The following is a 22,764-nucleotide window of genomic DNA, read 5'->3' as shown; positions in this document are numbered from 1 at the left end:
CCGATCAAAATCGTGGTCATCGCGGGTAAAAATCGCGGTGATCGCGGTAATCGCGGGCATCGCGGGTAAAATTGGATGGTCGCGATGCCCGCGATGACCGCGATCACCGCGATTTTCCCATAGGGAACAATGTTAAAAAAGGCTGATTGACCGCGATTTCACTGTTAAATGGCTCAATTGACCCGATTTGGCCATATTAACCCTGAATTAGGCCCAATTAACCCTTAAATGTCCCCAAAAAATTTTAACGCCACCCCACGATCCACGCGAACCCGAAGCGTGGCGAGCGCAGCGAGCCCGCGAGGGGCGGCGGTACGCGTCCTCCGACCTTTTCATGCCCTACTATCCACGTCGGCGTGGTGTGAGAATATAATAGTGTGGCGAGCGCAGCGAGCCACCGAGCCCGAAGCGTGGCGAGCGCAGCGAGCCCCGCGAGGGGACGCGGATACCTTCACAGGTAGACGCGTCCCCTCGCGGGCTTCACAGGTGTCCGGGTCGCCACGGACACCTGTGAAGCCCGCGAGGGGACGCGTCTACCTGTGAAGGTATCCGCGTCCCCTCGCCACGCTTCGGGCTCGGTGGCTCGCTGCGCTCGCCACACTATTATATTCTCACACCACGCCGACGTGGATAGTAGGGCATGAAAAGGTCGGAGGACGCGTACCGCCGCCCCTCGCGGGCTCGCTGCGCTCGCCACGCTTCGGGTTGGCGTGGATCGTGGGGTGGCGTTAAAAAATTGGGGGGACAATTAAGGGTTAATGGGCTCTGTGGCCCATTTAACATTGATTCCTATGGCCAAATCGGGTTGATTGAGCCATTTAACACTAAAATCGGGTCCATCGCGACTTTTAACATTGTTCCCTATGGGAAATCGTGAGCATCGCGTCGCGGGCATCGCGGGTACGTTTATGGCCGGCCGCGACGCGACCGACACGATTTTTATGTTTTACATTGATTTCAATGGCAAATCGCGGGCATCGCGTCGGTCGCGTCGCGGCCATACATTAATGTACCCGCGATGCCCGCGACGGGCGCCGCACTAAGTAAAGAGTACCCCTAACACTTATCTGCCGTCAAATTCTATGTTTCTATGTACTACAGCAGTAATGTTACAATGCAGCTCCATAGAGCTGGAGTAGGGACTAACATAGGAGTGAAGAGATTTGCAGGAACAGTGTGTAAGTGTTGGAAGCCTGTCCCTGAAATATTGGGACTCTCAAATTGCCTTGATAGACAACCCTAACCTTGGAGCATACATATAGTTGTTGCACCCTCAATCTCAGTTCTTAAAAACACAATTATATTTGTTTTAAACATTTGCAGTAGTCCTTCAGTACAGCAGTGTGTAGTGCCTTACATTTCCGATGCTTTAGCCCATATCTAAATTGGTGCTGCTATCAACAGGCAAGAGTGAAAAGCTGTTGAACTGCCTTTTCCAGCACTGCAAGAGCGTCTGAACTGACTAATTTGTGCCAGGTAGTGCTGATTGTACACTTTAGCGATGTGCCTGCAAAATCTCATGGGCACATCACAGGGAGGGACCCAGCGAGCAGGGAGTGGCCTTACCATGTGCTGGGCGCAGCCCCCCTGCAGCCTAGCGCCGTTTTGAGAAGCTGTAACTTAAACTGAATTAGGCTCTTTGTCAGCACAGGGTAGAATGCAGGTCATCTAGATGTGGTTGGAGTTGCTATAGCTGCTTACATTGAAGAAGCAGCAATAGCACTATGGTAATGCAGCAGGTGGTGTGATTATGGATCCAAACTGCATCCAACAGCACAGTATCAGTTTATCTGCGACACCATTGGCAAGCGGAATGGCGTGGTGCATGCCAGTTGCTGCAGCTGCAACCTAGCTGTCACTGCCCCTTCCTCTCCACAAAATGGCATCAGGAAAGTACAGTTAACACTGATGTACCTGGTATCACAGAGGGACCTGTAACACAGAGCTGATCCCACCTGTGCCTCTAATACCCCATTCACACCACAAAACAAATAACCGGTTTAAAGCTTTTCAACCCGGTAATTTGCTGGGAAACCGGGGTTTTTTGGTGGTGTGAAGGGGTCAACATGGGTCTTAAGTCCCGGCACTCCGACCCTGCTCTTGACCAGGGTTGAAGTGCCGGGATTTAAGACCCGTGTTGACCCTTCCACACCACCAAAACCCGGGGTTTGCTGCAAATTACCGGGTTGAAAAGCTTTAACCCGGTAATTTTTTGGTGGTGTGAATGGGGTCCGGCTGCAACCGGCAAAATTACCCAGCACTTAAAAATGCCGGGTAATTGACGGGTGGCTGGTGTGAATGGGGTATTATTCATAGTTATTTGCTGCTGAAATCACCAGTGTGTGGCACCAAACTTCCTCCCCAAAGTTTACACTGATGATCTGCTGTACTGCAGAAAAGGATTTACAAGGGTGTCAGAAAGAGCCATCTTTCCTACTGGGCTGGGTAGGCTACTGCTCGAGGGCCCCACAAGCATAGCGGCCACAGAGCAGCTTAAGGCAGGACAAGTCAAAAATAAAACGTTGCTTATGGATACCGTTAGTGCTCACCCACGTTTCCAGCATCCCTCCTCTTCTTGTCCTCCTCCTCTAGTGGTCACACTGAATATCAGATGTGACATCATCACACCTGACGTTACTAGTGAGGAGAGTCAAGAGAGGAGCCACCATTGCAATGGACAAGGTGAGAAGAAAGAGAAGAAATCAAAAGAAAGAAGGCAACAGAAAGGTGAGTGAAGGGGTAGAAAAAGCTGCATGATGGGGGCACAGAGTGAAAAAGAGGAACATGTCATGTTATATTGTCCAAAGTTTACGTGGATTAAACTTTGCCCTGTACAGCATGTTTTTTTATGTTTAAACACTGAATTTGTTGCAGGTACCTATAAGTATAAGCTTAATTGTTTTGATCATTTTTATTTCTGTGAGTGGTTGTGTAAGTAGGGGCCCCACTGCGCTACTTTGCCCAAGGGCCAATAATGCGGTTAAGATGGCCCTGGTGTCAGGGTATGAAAGTTGTGTGCCCCAGGCATAACTCTTGCTAGAGGGCAGAGACTTTAGTGACTGTTGGCTTCTCCTATTCCCTACCCCTACCCACCTTGTCCCACTGCCGACTGTACCTGCCTGCTGTACTATCCCACTCCGAGTGTGCTTCTGAACCATCCCCTTGTCAAGCGTGCTCTGCAAACCCCCCACTGCCAAAATGTGTCTGCCCACACCCCTTACAATGTGCTTCTGACACACAATCTCAGTGTGAAACTTCCTCCCACTACTCAAGTGTGCCACAGACATCCTCCCTAATTTTTCTTCTGCCCACATCACTCCCAATGTGTGCGACCCCATGTCCCCAAGTGTGCTTCTGACCCCCTGTCTCCAGGTCAGAAGGTGGCCTCTCTTCCCTTATGTTTCTCTGACACCACCACTTCATGTGTTCCTGTACCAATCTATTCCTCTGAACCCCACCCCCAATCAGAGGTGTGTGAACTAATGCAGGCAAGACCATATACAACACCACGTAAATGAACCTGTCACTGGCAGTAAGCACAATTTTCTCTTTAATAAAGCATTTGGACTTAGGGGCCTTTTCAACCAGTAATATTTGCAGGATTTCCCTAAAAACGATGCCCATAAATATGTATCTATGGGGGACTGCAGTGGATACTGGTTTAGAACAGGGTTGCCGACCCTCCCGGAATTCCCGGGAGTCTCCCGAAAATCGGGTCCCCCTCCCGGCCCCCCGGAAGGGTGGGCAACCCTCCCGGAATCTGGGGGACCCCCCTGAACCCCCCGAATCGCGGCATGTAAATGCCGCAATCCGCGGGTCTCAGAGGAGGGGGCGGAGCTAAAATGGCACAATCGCGTCATTTTAGCCCCGCCCCCTCCATGGATATCAGTAATTTCTACTATTTCCCGTAGTGGGGGCGGGGCTTAATTACGTCACCGTCAAGCCCCGCCCCCCGACCGGGTAAGGAAAGTCTCCTCTCCGGGCTTCTCCCGGAGAGGAGCATTAAAAAGTCGGCAACCCTGGTTTAGAATAACATCATTTTTAAATATGCTCCTTAATATCTTCTGTAACTGTTCTATCGCCAGCAATAACGCCTGATAGTTAAAGAGAGGCTGTTACATTGCTGGCATCATGTCCCATGATTAAGGTGAATGTTACCACTGAAATGGATGTTGGGCCACCTACTGTACCAACTGACAGAGTTCACATATATACAAGTATGCATGCATTTTTACATGTTTTGTTATAACTGATGTTACATACAAACATTATAACGGAATACAAATGGATGGCTGGTGGAATGCCAGCAGTCAGAAGACCGACAGCAACATCCCAATGGTGAGAATCCCAACAGGGGCCCGGTAAGTATACTTACCCTCTCTCCATAACCCTCCCTACAAGATGCCTAACCCTGCCGCCCGCAGCCTAACTCACCCTTTTCAGTGCCTAACCCCCCCCCATTCCCAAACCTGGAGTATATGTGGGGGGTGGAGCTTGCACCTGATAGAACACGCCTCCTCTGAGGGTCAGTGCGCCATGCTACACCTCTGTGTGCCTGAAAGGTGAATTAGGGCAACCATTTGTGTTACTCAGAAAATTGTGCAATGTTGGCCTACTGTAATTATTGGAGATATGTGCAGTCACACATCACAAATCTACAGACCCCGGGGGGGATGCTCTAACATCCGCGCCCCCTTACAAACATAATTATCACATATGATCTAACATATGCAATAATTATGACAAAAGACAGCTCTTGCGTTAAGAGCTGTCTTTTGCAGTGACCCGGCGATGAGCAGTGGGTCCCGGAGGCTCCCCCCCTCTCTTACCCGACCTGGATGCTGCTGCTGCAGGGGGGGCTGGCTCTCCTCCTCCTCCCTGCACCCGGAAGAGGATTTACAGTGCAGGGAGGAGGAGGTCACAGGTCCGGGCAGCACAGCTCTGTGCTGCCTGGACACAGGTGAGGGGGAGTCGGTGCGGGGCGGTGGGGGGTCGCAGCATAGCCAGATTTTTCTGGCGATGCCCTCCCGTCGCGGTAACCTGCTTAGAGCTTAAATGCGGTAAAAAAACGATAACAGAGTTTTTACCGCATTTTTAGTTTAGAGAATCTCCCTCCTCTATTTGTTGTTCTAGTCCAGCCTCCTCTTACACCGATTAGCCATATATCTCCCAACAGTCTAAGGGGGAGATTCTCTAAGCTAAAAATGTGTTAAAAACCTCGTTATCTGGGTTTTTACTACATTTTGGGATGCTCTAAGCATCCCCCGCCGGGTTATCGAAACGGGGGGCATCGACAGAAAAATCTGGCGATGCCCCATAGAAGCCTATGAGCTTCTACCGCGACCCACACCGACCCACCGTCGCCCCACATTGACCTCCGCCTCATCTACCCCCCCCCCCCCTCACCTGTGTCCGGGCAACACAGTGCTGTGCTGCCCGGACCTGTGACCTCCTCCTTCCTGCACTATGATCCTCTTCCGGGTGCAGGGAGGAGGAGAGCCCGGCTATGGGCTTCCTTTGCATCCCCTGCCGCCCCGCGTGTCCCCCACCGATCTGCTATGCCCTCCCTTATCTGTGTCCAGGCATCCTCCTGCTGTGCTGCCCGGACCAGTGTTCTCCTCCCTGCACAGCTTCTGGGTGCAGGGAGAAGGAAAAGGAGCCCTCACACAGCCGGATAAGGGTTCAGGGAGGGAGGGGGACCCGCAGCACATCGCCGGCCATCGCTTTTGCGTTAATAATCGCATATATTACTGCATATGCGATTATTAACACTGCGAGTGCCGGCGATGTGCTGCGGGGGTTATTAGAGAATCCTGCCCTAATTGTTTTAAGTTATATACGAAAGGACCATGACACTATTTGGCCTGTTTTTAAAATAGACATTTGTTCAGACCAAAAGTTTGCTTATATATAGTGCAGACCGGAGATATAACGGGACTACTTCCTAAAATATTAATGTGCAGTAACCCATAGGGATCAATCAGCAATTAAGTATGATTGATCAACTACAATTTAGATAGTGACAGCAAATATTTAATAGGCCACCATGTGTTCCTGAACATTCCCACACTTATTAGAGCACTCCCAATTTGATAGATATCATTTCTCAGAAATAATTAAAGTGTTTGTTTGCTGCACATAAAATAAAATGGGTCCCCACCAGGAGCATGCCGGATATAATCAGTCTTTGCTAGACTCACTGTAGTTCACGTGGAGTAAAGATACAGTGGGTGAAATTTAATAGGATGAGAGATTCAGAAAGTGAGAGATTTGGTAAGAAATCTCCAGTCTTTTTTTTAAAGCGGCAATCATTTACACTTCAAAATCAAAATGATTGCCGCTTTAAAAAAAATATGGAGATTTCTTAACAAAGCTCTCACTTAAGCCCCATACACACGGGGGAGATATATTGCTGAGCAATATATTGCTCAGTTTCTCCTTTTCATCAGCGACCAGAGATGGTCGCTGATGAAAGGGAACCTCTGCCGGCGGTGCCGCAGAGGTAATCAGCTGGTCGCAGGAGCAAGTTCCTGCGACCAGCGATTAGAATGGGGCTGAAAACGGGACACGCCGGGGCACACTCCCATCACTGGCAATATGGTCGCCAGCGACCATATTTCCAGCGATTTCAGCCCCTATCGCCCCCGTGTGTACACAGCTTTACTGAATCTCTCATCCTATTAAATTTCACCAATAGCATATGTGATCTTACATTAATTAAGCAACACAATTGTAGCACTAAGCGTTTTCTTTTATTCCACACAAAGAGTTAAACGCTAACACAAATGTCACACTGCAAGCACATACCACACAGTGGAATGTGTAAAAAGTGAATGTGAAAATGACGTCAACAACAATGAACTAGATGCCTTTACTTCTGAGAACATATCAACAGGTGCTTCCATTGAAACAGCATCACACTGTTATATATGCAGGCATTGCCACCTGTTTTACACTGATCAATACTGTGGACTACAATGATGCTCTTCCTATCACCTTTAATATTGTGATGAAAATGGCTTTCATTGTTGTTTTTAAATTAGCGCAAGTCTATTTTTTTCTGAAGTTATATTTATCTATACATTCATCCAGGATCACTATATATATATATATATATATATATATATATATATATTTATATGTTTATTTATTTTTAAAATGCCACTTTACACAGCACATAAAAAATCCCCCATCCCAAGTATAAAATAACCTACAGACAAGGAGCCCATGAAATGCTTAATTAAATCATGAGGGGAAAAAAAAATTGTTAAAAGTTTTGGACCAAGCTCTTCCGCTGTCTTACCAATGGCATTAACCTCCAGAGTGTTTTTACTGCAGTCCCTGCACATCTCTACCTCCTCCCTACAGGAGCTGAAGGGGAGCAGGGTGTGCAAAGTGCAAGGGGAGGAGGAGAGAGCCTAGGGCAGCAGCTCTGCACTGTGACCCAGCCTTGGCTGTGAGCTTGTCTGCTGTATGTCTGAGACTGGGAGGCTGCCCTCCATATGTGCATGCATGTGTGTGTGTGTGCGTGTGTGTGTGCTCTACCGCCGCCACTGCTGCCCTTTGATCCTTGCAATAGTGTTAGGGGGCTAGAAGACACACACAGGGTGCTGCCATAGACACCAGCGGCAGCAGCACCAGCTCCTCATCATCATCACCACCACCATGTAGCCCTTCCATCGCTCACACACATACGTATAGATCACATCCATTCCCCCATTGAAGAATATTTATTACGGCTGGGGGAGGGAGGTGAAAGGGAGGACAAGCCAGGTGCAACGACCAAGCTCCCTGACTCCAGGAACCCGCAGGAGCCGCTCCGATCGCCGGCTCCCTGCTCCCATCTGGCTGCACTCACCGAGGAGGAGAATGTGATCGCCTTGGATAATAACCCCCCGAGCTCTCTATAGACAGATCACATAGAAAGGGGACAAAATGCCCAGGAGGAAGCAGGAGCAACCCCAGCGCCTTCCCTCACGTAAGTCACAGCAGCAGCAGCATTGCTACATTGTGTGTGTGTGTCTGGCTCTCTGCAGCTCCTGCCTGCTGCTGCTTTCTGCATTAGTTTAGGGTTACAGAGGTGAAGCTGACAAAGACATAGCTGTGCCCAGCAGGGTTATTATTATTATTCCTACTCTTTTTAGGTCTCAGCCAGGCAGCCATGTTGGCGATGAGCAGCCCTGTGCTCTCTATTTTTTTTTTTTTTTTTTTTAATCATTTTTTTTCCTTCCCCTAATAGTATATGGAGGTTTGTATAGAGCCATGCCCCCGCCCCCGTGCCTCTTCTTCACCCCACCTTGCACCCGTTTTGCATCTTGCTCCCCTGCCCGCTGCTGCTTAGTCCCTGCTTGGGGTCTGGCAGGCAGAGGCAGCTGCTGCTGCTGCGCCCGGAATCAATAGGGCTCTGTCCCCGGGTAAAGGTTGCGGCCAGCTCCGGCTGCTGAGCCTGTCGGCCCCGGGAGGAGAGGCAGCAGCAGATGCAAGGGGGAGGGGGGAGGAGGAGGTTTGTGCAAGAAAACCCAAGGGGTGGGCCAAGTAGAGGAGGGGAGAGAGAGCCGAGAAAAGGGGGTGTCTGTGTGTGTATAGGAATCCCTGCTTCTGAAAGTGAAGGCACTGGGGCTAGTGGTGGCCCGGGCGCTGGGGGTCACATGAGACTCCATGCCCCAGCCCAGTCTGTGTGTGTGTGTATCAGGCAGCAGTGCAATAGTTTCCATAGCAGAGCTGTGTGTGACAGCCCCTGAGATCACACATCACTCTCCCTGCTGCTGCTACTACAGGGATGTCTGTTATCTTACAAATAACAATATAGAAAAACTTTTGGTTCTACTTTTTTTTTATTTGAAGAATGATGGTTTGGGGGAGCAGATCTGGACCACAGAGGACCGGGCTTCCACTCATTTAACCCTTGCCAGGTTATGGGAACTTAAACGTGGTATTTGTCTAACAATCATCTTTTCATTTAAATGTCCACTGTGGATATTTAAATCACAAGCTGCTTTTAGACAAATGTTATTGTTAGCAGTCACTTGCACAGACCTACTATATGTATTTAATCACATCCAAATATTTATTTTATTACAATTGTTTTATTATTATGTTTCAGTCTATGTTTAGTTGTGCCTGGTACACTTGAAAGGCCAGGCGGATACATAAGGCTGTGAGTCACATTGCATACATACTATGTGACATTGACATTTGACAGGACGTTTGGCCATTGGCTGGGAGAGCATTGGCTGGGATGTACATGTTGTATAGCTAACTGTCTGCATTTTTTTTTTTTTATTATTAAAAAAACAACAACCCGATCGTCTTGTTTTCCCTGCCTGCCCCAGTTCAGCTGAGGATGTGTCTGTGTTTTCCCTGCCTGTGTATGCAAGCTACAGCCGGTCACCTGAAGTTCACAAGGTTGGGGGAAGGGAGGGGTCAGGTTGTTGCTTCCCATGTGCAGCCATTGCTCTCTGCTGCAGACGGATAACGATCAATATCCATAACATAAATATATGGATGGCTGTCTCTGACACTGTGGGGAGAGCAGAGGCTCTGTGGCAACCCGGGCAGGATAGACATTCATTAAAAGTCCACTCCTAAGGTCTCCATTGCAGCTCTTGCATATTCCTATCTATGATCCCTTTATGCTCTCTGTCTGCTGGTTTATGCTTGGCATGCAAAGGACAATCATTGGATTTCCTTATCAGGACATGCCCACTACAGGACTGGAGCTAGGAGCACATACATAATGTGCAGGCTGGTAGTGCATGAGGCTGTGCCCCAGTGTTACCCAGGGGAAGTCTGCAGATCACACCAATCTCCATGTACTGCATACAGCCTATTTATTACCAGTGACCAATTCACTTTCATAACCCAATCCCCCCCCCCCCATGCAGAGGGATGTATAGCAGTGACAGGTACCAGCTACATGCAGCCTGTCTAGCCTTCACTTGCTGCCCCTAGCCCCTTTATTATGCTTTGTTGTTATATTTGTAATACCTTATAATGCCTGCTGGTATATTATTACATACATGTGTTTCATTAAATGTATTAGTGTAACTTACTCCTGAAATTAAGGGTAATGCGTGGCCCTTTTGAAGGTTAGAGGACTGCCCAGCACCCCCACCCCCCCTACCGTGTGTTTCTTATTAGTGTCATAAACTGATTAATATTTCCTAATATTTTGCTCATTTACTGCAGCTCTCTTCCCCAACTGTAGTGTAAAACATAGATTGCTGGGGGGTTCCAAACATAATTTAAACGGTAAGAAGTGCATGCTCTTGCGGTCAGGGCTTCGACTAGCTTGCATCTGGAAAGAGCACTGATCTACTTGCAAGAAGTTGTAAGAGGTCCAGGAAGGGGTTAATAGAATTTGAGATGCTCTTGCAAATCTTTTTCTTTTTTTCTTTTTCCTGCTTTACAGTAATACATAAGGAGTGAGCTGATCTGCAAACTGCGACCTCTGCTGCACAGTAGATGTAGATTTAAGTGGCAGAGCCATGTGACCTTGACCCCGACCCCAGCTACTCCCCTCCAGCTGTGAGTCATTCTCCATTTTAGCTCAGTCACTGTGGCCTGTACGGTCCCTAGGAGCATTGACTGTATCTGTCCAATAAACGTCCTCTTCATCCGCTTCTGAGACCAGCAATGACTCCTTCTTGTCTGTCACTGTTCTGTCAGTGCAGTATTTATATACCAATGTTTTAGCAGACTCTGAAGTTTAATCTATTGAGCAATACAGAATAAGATGATCTAAAAGTTTTGAGTTGAAAAATGAGATGTGTGTGTATATGAATGTATAATATATATATATATATATATATATATATCGTTTTTTTGTTATTATTTCTACGTACATACTACATTTGCTTATACAGTGTGTTGTTTTAATTGGTAATTTTTAGCATTTTATATAAGGTACCCAAGTTTGCACTGCAGGAATTTTATCCTAGTGACATTGTTGCAGTTTGCACTGTGAAGGGATGCTTTTTATTGTTGCAAGTTGTTGCATTTGTAGTATCGCCCTTACTTAGTATAAGGCAAGTTTATTGGAATTATGGCTAAAAAACTTGTTACATATAAATGACCATTCTCATTGTTCTGGTGCAAGTTGACAATTTCCCTTAACTTTTATACAGAGGAAAATTAAATTCTCTGGGAATGCCATTAATGCCAACGTATGATCAGCACTCACTCAGGGTCTATGTGCAGTCCTCAATTTATTTATTTATGAACAGTTTCTTATATAGCGCACACATATTACGCAGCGCTTTACAGAGAATATTTGAACAGTCACATCAGTCCCTGGTTATGATATATGACATAGACTGACTCATGATAGAAAGTCATACGGTCGACAGTCACAAGATCGACAGGGTCTAATGGTCGACATGAAAAAGGTCAACATGATCAAAAGGTTGCCAGCCAAAAGGTTGACATGAGTTTTTAATGTTTTTAGGGTGTCTATGTTGACATAGGTTGGACACTGTCTAAGTGTACCGCGTCCCCTCGCATGGCTCACTGTGCTCGCCATGCTTCGGGCTCGGTGCCTCGCTACGCTCAGCAAACTATTTTGTTCTCACTCCATGCTCTAGTGCAGGCTTGTCCAACCTGCGGCCCTCCAGATGTGCTAAAACTACACATCCCAGCATGCCTTGCCACAATTTGGCTATTAGGGAATGCTAGAATGATGGCAATGCATGCTGGGATGTGTAGTTTTAGCACATCTGGAGGGCCGCAGGTTGGACATGCCTGCTCTAGTGGATGGTAGGGCATGAAATACCACCTGTCGGCACATGTCGGCTCAAACTTGTGTAAAAAAATGAATGTCGACCTTTTGACCCTGTTGACCATATGACTGTCTATCATGAGTCAGTTTATGATCAGTCTAGATACTGTGGAGCTTACAATCAATGGGGCAGATGTATTAAGCCTTAACAAGAGATAAATTCAAGTGTGATAAGGAGAGATAAATGTCCAGCCAATCAGCTCCTTACTGACTTTTTTCAAACACAGGCTGTAACATGGCAGTTAGCAGGTGATTGGCTGGACGTTTATCTCTCCTTATCTCCCTTGGATTTATCTCTTGTTAAAGCTTAATACATCTGCCCCTATATTCCCTACACGCAAACACAGGCATTCTAGGGTTAATTTTTTGGGAGCCAATTAGCCTACCACTAAATTTTTGGATTGTGGGAGGAAACCGTAGTACCCAGAGGAAACCCACACAAGCACAGAGAGGTTATTATACAAACTCCGCACAGTTAGGGCCATGGTGGAAATCAAACCCATGACCTCAGCGCTGTGAGGCAGTAATGCTAACCATTACACCATCCGTACTGCCCAATGGCTGCCAGAAGAGAAAGTAGTCCCATCTGCTACTCAGGTTAATATATTTACAGATGCAGTGCAGGAGTGCACACTTTGAACATAACGATATCTGTACAGTGTGTAGGAATAAGAATAACCCAATATTCAGTAATCCAAAGTTTCCCAAAACTCTGCCATTACTGTGCAGGTTTTAAGGATATCCATGCTTGATTCCAGATGGTTAAATTAATTTAAGTTGTATATCTTGCATGTATATAAGGCTAGTGCATGTGCACCTTAATAATAATGATGACAGTTGTTTGAGCAAATGATTGGGTACCAGCTGTGCTTGCTTGCATGTATGTCTGTTCAACTCAGCAGAATGTCCATATTTATTTTTATGTTCAAATTCAGTTGTGGCTGACTTGCATGAATCTCTGAATCAGCTTTATCATTTTTTAAATGGGTGTTTTTGTGACTAGCTTATCCTGGTTAGAAAACAAGTGCACCAACATACCTGATGCATGCTTTTATTCAGTAATATTGCTTGTTACAGTCAAGAAAATATTTGATCATATTTCAAGTTGACCTCTTGTTAAAAGTGTTCTATGCATGTTATTTCATTAACCAAGATAGGTATCTGATACCCATTTCACACCACACCTTGAACCTGGGATAATGCTGGGACAACTCACGCCATGTGTCATTGTGAAAAGGTGAACTAGAGTTATGTTTCCCAGGTAGGTTGCAGTCTGAAAAGTACTACCAGGGTTACTTTGCTCAGGTTTTGTTAATGCCTAAGGCATTTGGGGCACCAGCAGCTGCTTCTGATTAAAATGATATGCAGCATGCCTATAATCTCTGTGTGAGTGAGGCTGTATCTGCATATGAAATAGAGTATTCATGGAAATCACTTTAACATAGCTTTCCGTATGCAGGTACAGCCACAGTCACACACAGAATATAGGCAGGCCACATTTTTAATCATCGGAAGCTCCTTGTGTGTGCTGGTCATAACAATGCAAATAAGACGAATTTACAGCAAAAAAGGCACCCAACGTTAGAAGAACTGGCCAGGAGTTGCATGGCCTATTGAGGCAAGATGTATGAGGAAACATCTGTATCCAAGCAGAGGCAGAGGTCACAATGTTAGCGGCTGTGTGAGTGCTGTCTGCGGGTTGGTTGTGCAATAGTGTTCGGCATATGTGTAAGGGGCATTATGTGTTTCATGTATAAATGCATTAATAATGTCCTACATATGTGTAACAGGCATTATGTGTGTCATGTGTATAAGGGCATTAATAATGTGCAACATATGTGTAATGGGCATTATGTGTGTCATGTGTATCAGGGCATTAATAATGTGCAACATATGTGTAAGGGGCATTATGTATGTCATTATATGTATGAAGGGCATTAATAAAGGTTGGCATAATGTGTAAGGGGCATTATGGTTATAAGGACATTAATAATGTGTGTCATGTGTAAGGGGCATTACTGTGTGGTATTATCAGGGGTGCCGAGAGAAAGGGGTAGGGGGTACAAATTACCCAGGCCAAAGTCTGATGGAAGGGGTTGCAGTGTGGCCATGGAGGTGCTTAAAATACTGTGAATAATGTGAGCAATAATGTACATAAGGTAAAGTGGTACTACTGTGTGATGTAACGTGAATAAGGGACACCATCGCATGATATAATGTGAATAAAGTTGCACTACTGTGTGGTATAATTTGAATTGGGGGTACTATTGTGTGGCCTTGCCCCTTCCCAGCAAGAACACACCCCTGTTTGGGCTGCGCACCGAATGTGGGCACTGTTTCTATTTAAAATATTGTGGGTAGGAGCACCAAAATGATGACTGCTATGATGAGGTTTGATGGTGCTGGGAGAGGGGAGCAGGGTCAGAGGCGGAACTAGTGGCGGTGCTAGGGGGCACCAGCCAAAATCTTGCCTAGGGCGTCACTTAGGCTAGGGCCGGCTCTGCCTGCGTAACTTTAAAGGCACATACACACTAGAAGATTATCTTTCCAATCTGGCTGGTTGGAATGAAAATCTGGAAATTTCTGGGAACAAATCGAACTTTTGGTCCCAAACGCTGGAAAATGAACAAGAGCAGTCATCTGCATAAAGACCCATACACATTAGAAGATACTGGCATCAATCTTGTTCAGAAAGGGGCTTCTGAACGATACTGATGGCAACATCTTTTAGTGTGTATGACTAATATTATTAAACTCCCTCATTGTTAACGATATTGACATCTTCCAGACATGCAGGTCAATCTGCCAATATTGCTCATGCCATTTGCACCTGTCGTTCAGTGTGGATGCATAATATCTTTCAAGATAAACTCAAGGCAAATTGTTCACCAATATCTTTTGTCTTTCATAGCTTCTAGTGTGTGAGACCAATTTGTCTGTAGGATAAAAATTTGTGTCTGTATTCCATGCTTAGTAGCAAATGGTCAATTGTCATTTGCTCCCCAAAATTTCCAGATTTTCATTCCAACCAGCCAGATTGGAAAGATAATCTTCTAGCGTGTATGTGCTATAAGCCATGTGCACCCTATTCATACAGGCAAACGACCCAGGTTGCCCTCACAGCAATATCAGGACTTAATATCGGGTCCTTGCCTTTGTGTGAAAGGGTCAGAAATGGGTACTGTATCAACATGGCTTGAAATTGTGTTAATGAGCAGGATACCAATATGGTTTAGCAAATACAACTTACAATCAAGTATTGTTGAAACAGTGTGTTTCAAAACATGGACTGTGTTTCTTTATGCAAGGTAATTCATGCAACAGACCCCCTTAATAAATATTTTGAGCTCCATACAAATCTGAACATGCTGGTTAATATTGGCTGATAATGGCTGTGTAGCAGTGGCCTTAGGTCTGGGGTAGCCAATCCTAGTCCTCGAGAGCTACCAACAGTGCATGTTTTGCAGGTCTCCTCACAGAATCACAATTGAGCTAATTAGCTCCATCTGTGGATCTTTTAAAATGTGTCAGTGATTAATGAGTGCAGCTGTGCAGCAGCTAGGTTGTCTGTAAAATGTGAACTGTTGGTAGCTCTCGAGGGCTAGGGTTGGCTACCACTGCCTTAGGTGATGTCACCAAATTATATCGGTAACTGATATCGTTCAGTGTGTACGCACTAGCTAGCGGCACCGTCGATATAGTCGATATGACAATTTACGTAGAATAGATTTGAATAGTCTATTGTCTATATAATAAAGCTATTTGTTGTAAAATAAAATAAGCCACATGCTTCTATAAGTTAGATGTCTATATTGCCACAATGTGAGAGCTATGGACAAAGAGCCCTGGTACTTCAGGCAAACTACCATCAAATGACAACTGTCTATATGCTGGGTATTGTAGTTTTAAATCCGCTGGCAATCTATAAGATGGTATTTTCCTAGCCGACTTTTTATTATTGAAAAAAGTGCACTTAAAATTTCTTTAAACATTGGTGCTCACTTTAGCACTTTGTCATTGTTGGTAAGCAATTTCTTGTGAAATGGGACAAACATTTAAATTTTTGAAAACTCTCTCTGGATACAGGGTACTGTACGTACAATTAATTGATACATTGTACAAAGGGGTTGCTTCCTCCAAGTATCAGTGTAGAGAAGAACCACTTTTATTACTGCCACCATTACCAGAATGCAGTGCTCTGTGCTTGTATAATGCCCCCCATACATGGTCCGTTTTGACGGTCCGTTTTGTACTTTTATAGTATGCTTCGCATTGCTTATGCATGCACTGTGCATGCAATGCGATGTAAACCAAGTACAAAAAGTATGTGCAGCACATACTTTTTGTACCGTACGATGAGATGCGCGGGAGCGTGCATCTCATAGTACAGAACGGACGGTCCGGGAACGGACCGTCTATGGGCACCTTAAGTACTGTATGTGTTTAATAACAGCCAGGTTGGATTTGGGGAATGCTTGATTGTGAGTAATGTCTCGGAATGTTTCAGCATTTATAAAGGTTGCAAATACCACTATTAAACAAGGATCTAATATATGCAAATCTGATCTTAATGGGTTAAGGTTAATGGGTTAAGCCCATATACACTATACCAGGCATTTCCAACCCCGGTTGTGAAGGCACAATAAAGGAGCATACACTCGGTGTGATTTTTGGCAATTTTTTTTAAGTGATCTGCCTAAATCGCTTAGAAATTAAGCACATATCACTCCGTCTGTACATAATATGGCAGGGGTTCCAAATCTTTTTCGAATCACGGCACCCTAGAGTTTCAGAATTTTTTCACGGCACCCCCTAGGCCCAAATATATATAGAAAATTAAGTCGATTGTGTGCTTCGTAGGTTCAGTTATGTATTAAATGGCATGATTTACTTCTGATTGTACACATATTTTATGATTGGCAGCAACCAGCACTGGTTTTGTCCATAAATAATTGGTCATAAGTCATTTGAACTGGTCCTGGACCACCAACCTGTGGCACCCCTGCAAGTGTCCCGAGGCACCCCAGGGAGCCACAGCACACAGTTTGGGAATCACTGTCCTATGGTATGGAAATGTGCAATCCCGTGCGTCAGCTCAGATCTTTAGTGCATACAGGTAAAAATCTAATCAGATCGCCTAGCAAATGCAAACAAAAACTAAATTAGCACAGATCACTTCGCACACATCGCAACGTGTGTATAGGATGATCTAGACACCGGGAAGTTCAAGGGAAACGGCCTACCATAGATCGCTTAGCACAGTGGTTCTCAACCTTGGTCCTCAAGGACCCCCAACAGTTCTCATTTTTCAGTTCTCCACACAGAAGTGCAAGTGAAATAAGTAGCTCCACCTGTGGATCTTTTAAAATGTGTCAGTTGAATAATGAGTGCACCTGCAGGGTGACATGAAAACGATGAACTGTTGGGGTACTTGGGGACCAAGGTTGAGAACCAGTGGCTTATGAGGCACAGTGTTCTGCACTGTTATGAGGCACAGTGCCTTGAGTTTGGGAATACCTTTACTAGAGGGTTGGGATCATTTGGTCTACAGCATGATGGTTTACACCATTAGGTCGACATGGAAAAAGGTCGACATGGTTCTAGCTCGAAAGGTCATTAGTTTGACAGGTCATTAGTTCCACAGTGTCTCGGTCGAAGGTCAACATGGTATTTTTCACCGTTTTTTTACCCAAATGTCAACACAGTGGACATGGACACAGTTTAAAGTGCACCGCATCGCTCGCTGCGCTTGCAGTGCTTCGGGCACGGTGCCTCGCTGTGCTCGGCACACTATTTTATTCGCCCACCACGCCCTAGTGGATGGTAGGGCATGAAATACCACCTGTTGGCACATGTCGGCTCAAAAAACAGTGGAAAAAAAACCCTGTCGAACTAATGACCTGTCGATCCTTTACCATGTCGACCAAATGACTGTCGACCATCGTGCTGTAGACCAAATGACCGCATCCCGTACTAGATCAGTGGTTCCCAATCTCAGTCCTGAAGTACCCCCAACAGTTCACATTTTCCAGGACATCCGGCAGGTGCACAGATGCATTCATTACTCACTGACACATTTTAAAACATCCGCCAGCGATCCTAATTATTTCACTTGTTATTTGGTGAGGAGACCTGGAAAATGTGCACTGCTAACCCTTTGAGTGCCAAGTGAATTTGTTAAAATTGGTGTGAAAATTGTTAAGGGAACATTTTTATTCATCAGAATGGCCTGTACTGTTTACCTTATATAGGAAATATAATCTTTTTGTACACAACATTTTTTTAGATTTATAAATCAAATGTGAGCAATGCTGGCAATTTTTAGCCGATATTTGATGCATCTCTCACAGATGTTGGCACTCAAAGGATTATGCTGGGTACACACCTACAGATTTATCTGTCCAATATATGTGGGAGCAAAAATCTGGCAATGTATGGGCGCAAAGGACAATAAACCATTTGCTTGCAAATACAGGAAAACAGATAAAAAGGATTGTTTATATACATTTGTTAAATCGTAGGTATTTATCAAATTTGTCTGAATAACCATTGTCTGTTTTCCAGCGTTTGGGAGCAAATGGTTGATAGTCCTTTGCACCCAATGCATTACCGGATTTTTGTTCCCAACAGACAGATTGGACAGATACATCTTAAGGTGTGTACCCAGCTTTAGGGGTACTTGGGGACTGAGTTTGGGATGATGCACTAGAATGATCCTCTCAATAAGCAGTATGGTCAGCAATGCAGTCACCGGTGCTGCATGACTTGTTGGCATTATAGTTAACATTGGGCTTGCAGCACAGATGCCGAGTATGCATATTGGGAATATTGAGCATACACACTAAACAATATAGACTAGACTAATGAGGGAGAGAGAGGGAGATTGCTGTTAGGAGTGGCTGGGAGTCTCCTGCCATATGGTGTCGATCTATTGACTGTTGAACTATCCACTGTCGACACATTTAATAGGATTCCGTTTACAGAAAAGCAAATGAACTAGTTTAGAAGTACTACGTACAGGATGCTAGTAGTACTCTTTTTAGCTGAGCTTTGTCTTTTTGAGATTTTTGCCCTTCATTGCATTGGTGAGAACCTGTAAAACAAAAAAATAACAACAAGGACGAAGAGCAATACTTTGCACACCAATTTAAGTATATAAAGCTGGGCATACACTATGCACTTATCTGGCAGATCATTTGCATAATTTGGCTGGTTGGAATGAAAATCTTGTAATGAATGGTGCAAAACTTAATTAACCATTTGCTCTCAAACACTGGAAAATGGACAAAACCTGTTGTTCAGACAAATTGTTAAATCATGGATTTAACCAATTTGTATGAACAAAAGAATTTATGTGGTGTAAGATCCATTTTCCACATGTATAGATTGTATTTACCATGTAACCAGGCTAAACTTAGCATGGCTGGATATAAAATACTTTGGGGGTATTCAATGTCAGGGGCACGGCTGTCGAGCAAGCTCAACAGCCGTGCCCCTGTCCCGTTCTCGCTTTGCTCGTCTTGAGCTCGGGGGTCGGGATTCAATGTCCCGGCCACCGAGCGGCGAGAAAGGGGCATGGCCGCGAGTTGAGGGCGGAAATAGATGAGCTCCGGCCGGGAGCTCGACTATTTTCGGCTTTTCTCGGCAGAACGAGCCCGACAGCTTGTGATGTCGGGTTTTTTCTGCCGAGAACCCCTGTTCATTGCTGTCGGGGAAGACAGACATTGAATAACCCCTTTTGTATGCAGCCTAATACAGGTTTATTATCCCTTATCCAGATATCCGTTATCCAAATTATTCCGAAAACCATAGTCTCCAAAATGTACCCTTTTTCTTTTTTTGTGCTAAATGCACTACTGGGGACATGATATGTAACTGGCACTACTGGGGACATGATATGTAACTGGCACTACTGGGGACATGATATGTAACTGGCACTAAATATGTGCAAGAAAATGATTGCTTTGCATTTAAGTTCAGTGCCGGAGATTGTACACAAACTTTGTTTCATGTTTTGAAACCTTGTTTCATACTCAATCAAATATATTTTTGTGTATATCATCTGTTTGATGTGTTTATAAAACATAAATTCAAGATACAAAGAATCCTAAAAATATTCCATAATACAGAATGATCCGCTATCCAAAATACTTCTGGTCCCTAGCATTTTGGATAAGGGATACTTAACATGTAGTTCCATGCCACAAATGCCACAAATGGGTTGTAGCTGCTGTATTGGTCCATATTAAATCTAGCTTACAATGTTGTGCTGACAGTAGAGGACACCTACTGGAGACTCCTGTGAGTCTTCAAAGTTGTCAGACAGAACACTATGGCTATACATGTCTTCATAAATCTTGCATGTAAAAGTGGTATTGGATGTGTTCCAAACGTTCGTTCTGAAAATGCAGCAGTTATGTCACTTGCTTTATCATCTGCCCTTGTAGATTGTCCATAGCTGTGGCAGCAGGTTGTCTCACAGTGCTGGTGTCATGTATTAGTCTCTGACATCTCACTTTATGTGTAGAGTTTGTGTGTTCTCCACATATTTGCATGGATTTCCTGAGATTTTACTGACTTACAGCCTCACTACAAAGAAATACTGGTAGGTCAGTTGGCAACTGACAAAATTATCACTAGGGTCTGTGGTAGGAAGTGTAGAGTCAGGCGCTTATCGAATAGTGTGTGTGTGTGTGTGTGTGTATATATATATATATATATATATATATATATATATATATATATATATATATATATATATATATATATATATATATATATATATATATATATATATAGAACCAGGTAGGGGTAGCACACCAGTACAATCGATAAATGTGTGCGGTGCCTTCCAAGGGAGATCCCCGTGCAGGAGCTCCAGCAAATACAACTTGTGAGGCGGCACTCGGAAATAACTGACACAAAGCGCAAGTAATGCAACGTTTCGATGTATTTGTATATTCACATCGTCTTCAGGCAATCACGATGATTGGTGATTGCCTGAAGACGATGTGAATATACAAATACATCGAAACGTTGCATTACTTGCGCTTTGTGTCAGTTATTTCCGAGTGCCGCCTCACAAGTTGTGTGTATATATATATATATATATATATTGCTGTGCAATAGGTTCTATATTAATACACTAAATGAGGTACTTGTGTAGTGTAGTTTGGCGGCGCCCATCGCATCGCATACCATAAGGCATACGATGCATCGCGATATCGCGCGATATTGTACAATGCCATACAATTTAAAAATTGTATGACATTGTATATGGCATACAATGCGATAAGATGCGATTAAACATTGTATAAGCACCCTAATGGGTGCTTACAATGTTAAATGCACCCCCCCGCCACCCCCCACTATAAACGTGAACCCGAAGCGTGCGAACGCAGCGAGCCCGCGAGGGGCGGCGTTACGCGTCCTCCGACCTTTTCATACCCCCACTATCCACGTCGGTGTGGAGTTAAGAATAGAAAGTGTGGCGAGTGCAGCGAGCCACCGAGCCCAAAGCGTGGCGAGCGGACGCGGATACCTGTGAAGGCCGCGAGGGGACGCCGATACCTGTGAAGGTATCCGCGTCCCCTCGCGGGGCTCGCTGCGCTCGCCACACTTTCTATTCTCAACTCCACGCCGACGTGGATAGTGGGGGTATGAAAAGGTCGGAGGACGCGTACCGCCGCCCCTCGCGGACTCGCTGCGCTCGCCACGCTTCGGGTTCACGTTTATAGTGGGGAGGTGGTGTGGGGGTGCATTTAACATTGTAAGCACCCATTAGGATGCTTATACAATCTTTCATCGCATAGGGGGCAAAAATCGCGTCGCATCGCATGCCATCGGGTGCATGGCATGCGATGCGATTAAAACATTGTGCAATGGAGATCGGGGGCGCCGCCAAAATACACAAGTACCCTAAATGATAATGAATAACAGGTTCTTTCTAACCACCAGGACAACAGATTGCTGATTGTACTGCATAAAATGCTCAGTTGTATCTGTTTATGTAGGAAAACCGCTATATGTACAGTTACTGCTGTTGCTTTCATGTAGGAACTAAAGATAGTTATTTATGATGCGCCAAAGTAGAGGATTAACTTTACTGATTTTATTTTACCAGATTGTCATAGAAGCTCTGTTTACTCAGGAGACTATTATTAGATTGTATCTGCAATGCAGTTTTGAAAACTCATATGTTAATGGTACATAATCTATTTACACACATACAGTATATTAGTAACCTTTTATTTAATAGTGCCACTACCACTCTATACTATGTATGACATAATCATTGCTTAACTTTACTGTTGATATTAATAGAAGCAAAGCCCCATATACACTAAGCGATATTTTAAACAATATCACAAATTTTCCCCATTTTTGTGCGATATTGCAACATTTTTGCCCATCGTGTATGAGGAGCAATGATGTGAAAATCGTTGGCCGGAAATCTCTCGGTACATACACGCTGAGCAATTGTTTCCCCCGGCCCAGTGATCATGGGCAGTGAACCACTTTCCATAATAGGAGACTGTGGAAAGTGGTTCACTTGGCTGGTAAAAAAGCCAGAAGGATGACGACGGTGGCGGCCGCTGCTTATTATATGGGAGTGTACATCGGCGCTAACCGCTCATTTTCTGGCCATACACACTAGCAGATTTTGAGCTGAAAGTAGCTCGAAACACCAAAGGTGCGCTACTTTCAACTCAAAGTCACATAGGGGTTTATTCTAGTTCATTCTTTCTGACAAAATCCTTCTTAGATGGACAAAACCATGTGCACTGCAGGGGGGCAGATGTAACATGTGCAGAGAGAATTAGATTTGGGTGAGTTATTTTTTTTCTGTGCAGGGAAAATACTGACTGCATGATTTTACACTTCAATATAGATCTCACTTTGAAGAAAAACCCCACCCAAATCTAACTCTCTCTGCACAAGTTACATCTGCCCCACCCGCAGTGCACATGGTTTTGTCCATCTAAGAA

The 22,764-nt window shown here is 44.8% G+C and overlaps 1 protein-coding gene across 3 annotated transcripts in view; it reads left to right on the top strand.

Moving 5' to 3' along the window:
• The first annotated feature begins 7,395 nt into the window (after positions 1–7,395).
• The window catches only part of ZNF827 (zinc finger protein 827), a 177,312-nt gene continuing 161,943 nt past the window's right edge, over positions 7,396–22,764 (top strand). Inside the window, exon 1 of one of the 3 annotated variants that reach the window (XM_083171196.1) lies at positions 7,396–7,978. In XM_083171196.1, the coding sequence (XP_083027322.1) occupies positions 7,936–7,978 (43 nt within the window). In that variant the 5' untranslated portion in view covers positions 7,396–7,935. The remainder of the gene's footprint in view (positions 7,979–22,764) is intronic. The other 2 variants (XM_083171202.1, XM_083171200.1) reach the window with 2 other exon arrangements.

This window comes from Crinia signifera, chromosome 1 (genome assembly GCF_055691185.1).
Source record: "Crinia signifera chromosome 1, ASM5569118v1, whole genome shotgun sequence".
NCBI classification, from domain to species: domain Eukaryota; kingdom Metazoa; phylum Chordata; class Amphibia; order Anura; family Myobatrachidae; genus Crinia; species Crinia signifera.
This window is presented reverse-complemented; position numbering and strand designations above follow the sequence as displayed.